Source organism: Emiliania huxleyi (assembly GCF_000372725.1).
Source record: "Emiliania huxleyi CCMP1516 chromosome Unknown EMIHUscaffold_1847, whole genome shotgun sequence".
In the NCBI taxonomy this organism is placed as follows: Eukaryota; Haptophyta; order Isochrysidales; family Noelaerhabdaceae; genus Emiliania; species Emiliania huxleyi.
Genome location: NW_005200740.1, coordinates 1 through 3958, shown reverse-complemented (window position 1 = coordinate 3958; position 3958 = coordinate 1). Strand labels below are relative to the sequence as shown.

At 61.4% G+C, this 3958-nt stretch overlaps 1 protein-coding gene across 1 annotated transcript; it reads left to right on the top strand.

The window, feature by feature from the left end:
• Positions 1-2155: 2155 nt before the first annotated feature.
• Positions 2156-3679, top strand: EMIHUDRAFT_253701 (hypothetical protein; the record flags this gene model as incomplete). Its single annotated transcript, XM_005782894.1, has 2 exons — positions 2156-2195; positions 2472-3679. 2 exons carry the CDS (start codon positions 2156-2158, stop codon positions 3677-3679), a joined length of 1248 nt encoding a protein of 415 aa, XP_005782951.1.
• Between the last annotated feature and the right edge of the window lie 279 nt (positions 3680-3958).

Here is a 3958-nt window from a genome sequence, read left to right as displayed (position 1 = left end):
TTGTGATTCTTGATGGCAGCGAGCGCCCGCGGCCGCGGGTACGTGGATTTGCAAGTGCCATTGAGAATCGCGTCGGTAGCTGGAAGGGACTCGGGCTCGGGGAGCGGGACGCTCTTGGGGTAGAACTCAGTCAGGCAGCCGCCGCGGACGGTGTAGTACTTGTTTTTGTCGCGGGCGGTGCGCTTCTCGCACACCTCCTTCCAGTCCGAGAGGGCGGACTCGTAGGTGGCGATAGCTGCGGCGATGGCGGGGTACTTGGACGCACCTCCCTCGTCGAGGGCGAAGTCGGGGTTGTGGGCGACGAGGGTGCGCCAGTTCTTGAGGAGCGACATGGAGAAGTCGCTGTCGGCTCGCGAGAAGGCGGTGTCGATGTTGCACCCGCGCCCATCTCGGTCGGCAGCTGCGCCTGGAGCAACGCGAGGTCGCGGAGCGCCTGGGGCGAGGCGTCGGCGCGAGCAATGCTCTCAAAGGACTTGCGGATGCGGTTGTGCGCAAACTCGAGAGCCTCGCACGCGACATTGCTCATTGGGCGGCGTGATGCAGCAACAATACACGTCATTTGTTCACGCGCGCGCGAGACGTGCAGAGCAAGGGTTGCTGTGTGTCGCTCTTCTTCTCTTGTCGCTCGCGCGTGTCGTCGTCTTCTGTCTCGCGTCCACCCATACCGATGGGGTCGAGTCCGAGCCCTACATCGTACCTTACCCCGCAAAGAGCTCCGAACCCTCGACTAGACGCCGTGTGAGTGAGTGAGTATTCTTGATACGAAACCACGACGACACACACCAGTCGACTCGCATCGGTTGCCTCCATGAACGGCGGAGCTATTCTCGCGCCCACACCACACCTGGCTCCAACGTGGACACGCCCATAGCTGGGGACACTACTAGGTCACGCATGGCATCACAGAAGTTTTGTCTCTGGGCCCCGAAAGGCATCTCTAGAGCAGTGTCGTTACGCATGCCCCCTCCCCTCCTGGGCGCATGCGCCTCACGTCTCGCCAGAGCATACGCCCTTGGTGTGCGGCGAGACGAGTTTTTCGCCATGCAGCGAGCAGCAAGCCGCCCGCCGCAAACAGCCGGAGGCATCGCCACGGCACTGACTGCGCCGCGCTCCCGCACCCGTCGACGAAGCTCCCCCCGCGGAAGACCGCGCGTAGCGACGCCTTGTCGATCGAGATGAGCGCGCTCGAGGCTCGCCCACCTACTGCCCCTGAGAGTTGGTTATGAGTGGGATCAGCTCCCCCCCTTGGGATCGAAGCCGCCACAACCTCACACCCAACATCACAGGTGGGATCAGAGAGAGACTCCACACCGGACACCGCCCGGGCACAGACTCCCTACCCATCGGATCGCACAGGGCCCCCTCGGAGCAGCCCACACACAATCTCGCATCGGCAGATTGCGCCTGAGTCAGGCAGACAGCAGACAAGGAGAGGAGAGAGGAGAGAGAGAGAGAGAGGAGAGAGAGAGGAGAGGGTGAGGGTGTGTGCACACGTGTGGAGAGGGAGGGTGTCTGTGGTGGGCTGTAGTCATACTACGTGGTTAAAACCACGCGCCCCTCAGGAGCTAAGGTAGAGTGTTGGGTGCACACACACACACACACTAGACGCCCTTACCTCGACTGCCATCGCGGAACAACCCAACCCGGGCCAACAACCCAACCCAACCCAAAAAGCACGATTCTGAAGTTGGGCCCTCAGTGAGTGAGCCGACCTAGCTGCCACAGGGAAGGAGCGCCATCACCTACCGGATTCGCATTCCCACCGGGCACGGCCTTTCGGTTGGATGGGACGGTGCGTGTCGTGCCCCCCTCGATACTGGGTGGGCAGTCTCCCATCCGTTTCACCAATGCGGCTCATTCACTTGAGAATCTTACAACCAAACTCCCTCGCATCACTTGAGAAACAAGGGGAACACGCAGCGCGTGCGTCCTTTCGCCCCGCACGTCTCCACACAACGCTGCCTCAAGGTCCGACCCTAGTGCGGGCGGACCCTCACAGCTCACAGCTCACATCATGGCCACTGTGCACGCCCCGCCGAGGTTCTGTATCGCCGGGATCCGGCACCCGACCGGCCAAGTCTGCTGCAATACTTCGTGCAGACTGTGCGGTGGCCACGGATGCTCCTCTGCACCTGGCGGTCCTCGACAGTGCTGCATGCCCGCGATCCTGCGTCAGCGGCGGGTGTGCCAGTCCGGTACAGACGTGGCCTGTGCCATTCCCGGGTCGGTGCAGACCTCGATGTCCACGTGTGCCGTGTGCTTCTCCGGCTTCTTCTCACCAGCCTCCTTACCGGACCGGGGCGCGAGCATCTCCACTCATTTGCTGAGGCCTCTTGGAGCCGAGGCACACCTTGCACTCACCACCCAAGCAGGTAGCACAGTCACCTCGGCTGTGCGTGCTGACATACTCGATGGGCTGTCGCAGCTGCAACCGATCGCATCGATATAGGTGACTCCCGAGCCATCGATAGGCTGGTTTGTCCGCAAGCTGGAGGGCACCCCACACTGGGTGCAGATTGTGGAGCTGTTCAACCAAACGAGCCGCGGGCAGCCGGGCTCAGGATGCACGCGGGACGAGCGCATGGAGATCACCAACCAGTCTTCGAAAAGCCCTTACTCGTGTCACGTTCGGCGCATTGTATTAACCCGAAATGTGGAGAACGTCTACCTTGGGCCACTCATAGGAAAGTCGACGGAGCACAACCTACCCAAATTGCTGGCGCTACACAGCTGCATCGAGCAACTCGTCCGCCACGAAGAGCACGTGCGCCGAGGCATACGCTACGAGCAAGTGGTGCATTCGCGGCTCGACCGTGTGTGGATTGCCTCCCACCCTCCGGTGGCCGTTCTCGATCCCAAATACGTGTGGATCCCAGGGGGTCAAGACTACCAAAGAGGCGTGTGCGACCGGCACGCGTTCATGAACAGGTCGTCGGCCCATGTCTACTTTCGGCGATGGGACTTCCTCCTTGACGGGCGAGTCATGCGCATTGACAGCCAGTTTGCATCAGGGCGGCTGAATTCAATGCTACAGATGAACGATGAGAACTACCTTGCTGACAGTCTCGCATTCTACCGCCTTCCGATCCGTCGCTTCCCGAGCGCCTCCTTCTTGGGTTGCTGCCCGCCTTCGCTCCATTCGTGCTTCCGTAGCCGATGCCTTCAACTGCAAGGGCTGCGATTGCCGAGGAAGGCACAGGGACTGTGCGCGGCGAGCGCCGTTAACGAGACATTCAGCCCTCCTGTGGGTGGTTCCCGTCTGCTGCGAGTCGGTGCCAAACTCGGAATAGGACGCAACCACTTGTTGGCCGCTCCAGATGAATGCGAAAGGCACGTTGGCACAAATGATCCGGCTGCGCTGGTGGCGGCGGCGCTAGCGAACAACTACTCAATCGCCGGCAAGTACCACATGGAGATGCACTGGGGCGTGCAGATAGCGTTCCTGCTCGAGTTTCCAAGTACGAAATGGGTAACCGTTGCTGTGGCAGAGCCCAAGCACTGGCCACGAGTAGGTCTCGGAGGGGTCGGCTTGCGAATCGATGCGCGGACGCACGCCACGCTCATGAAGGTTGTGGAACTCATCGTGCCATGGTCGCCTCCACTCTTTTGCACAAATGCCACGACGAGTGAGACGGTAGCAGAAGAAGAATACTTCACATGTGGCACGGTAGACCGTTAAAGCATACACTTGTATGTTTGTACTTGTGCACTCTCTCCACCCGGCCATTCCAACGGCCAGGCCGCTCGCTTAAGGCTGATTGGCTAGACGAGCGGCCTACCTCCAACGGGGCGGTCTGGATCACGGGGGATGACATCCTGCCTCCCGGCACGCCGGGAGGAGGTGGGTGCTCCGCCGCCGGACCGCCCTCTCCACCACCCTCGCCCAGGGATCTACAATGCTGTCTCAAGGTCCGACCTGTGGGCTCCGGCCTGCGCTCGGCACCGGGCACCGCCTGCG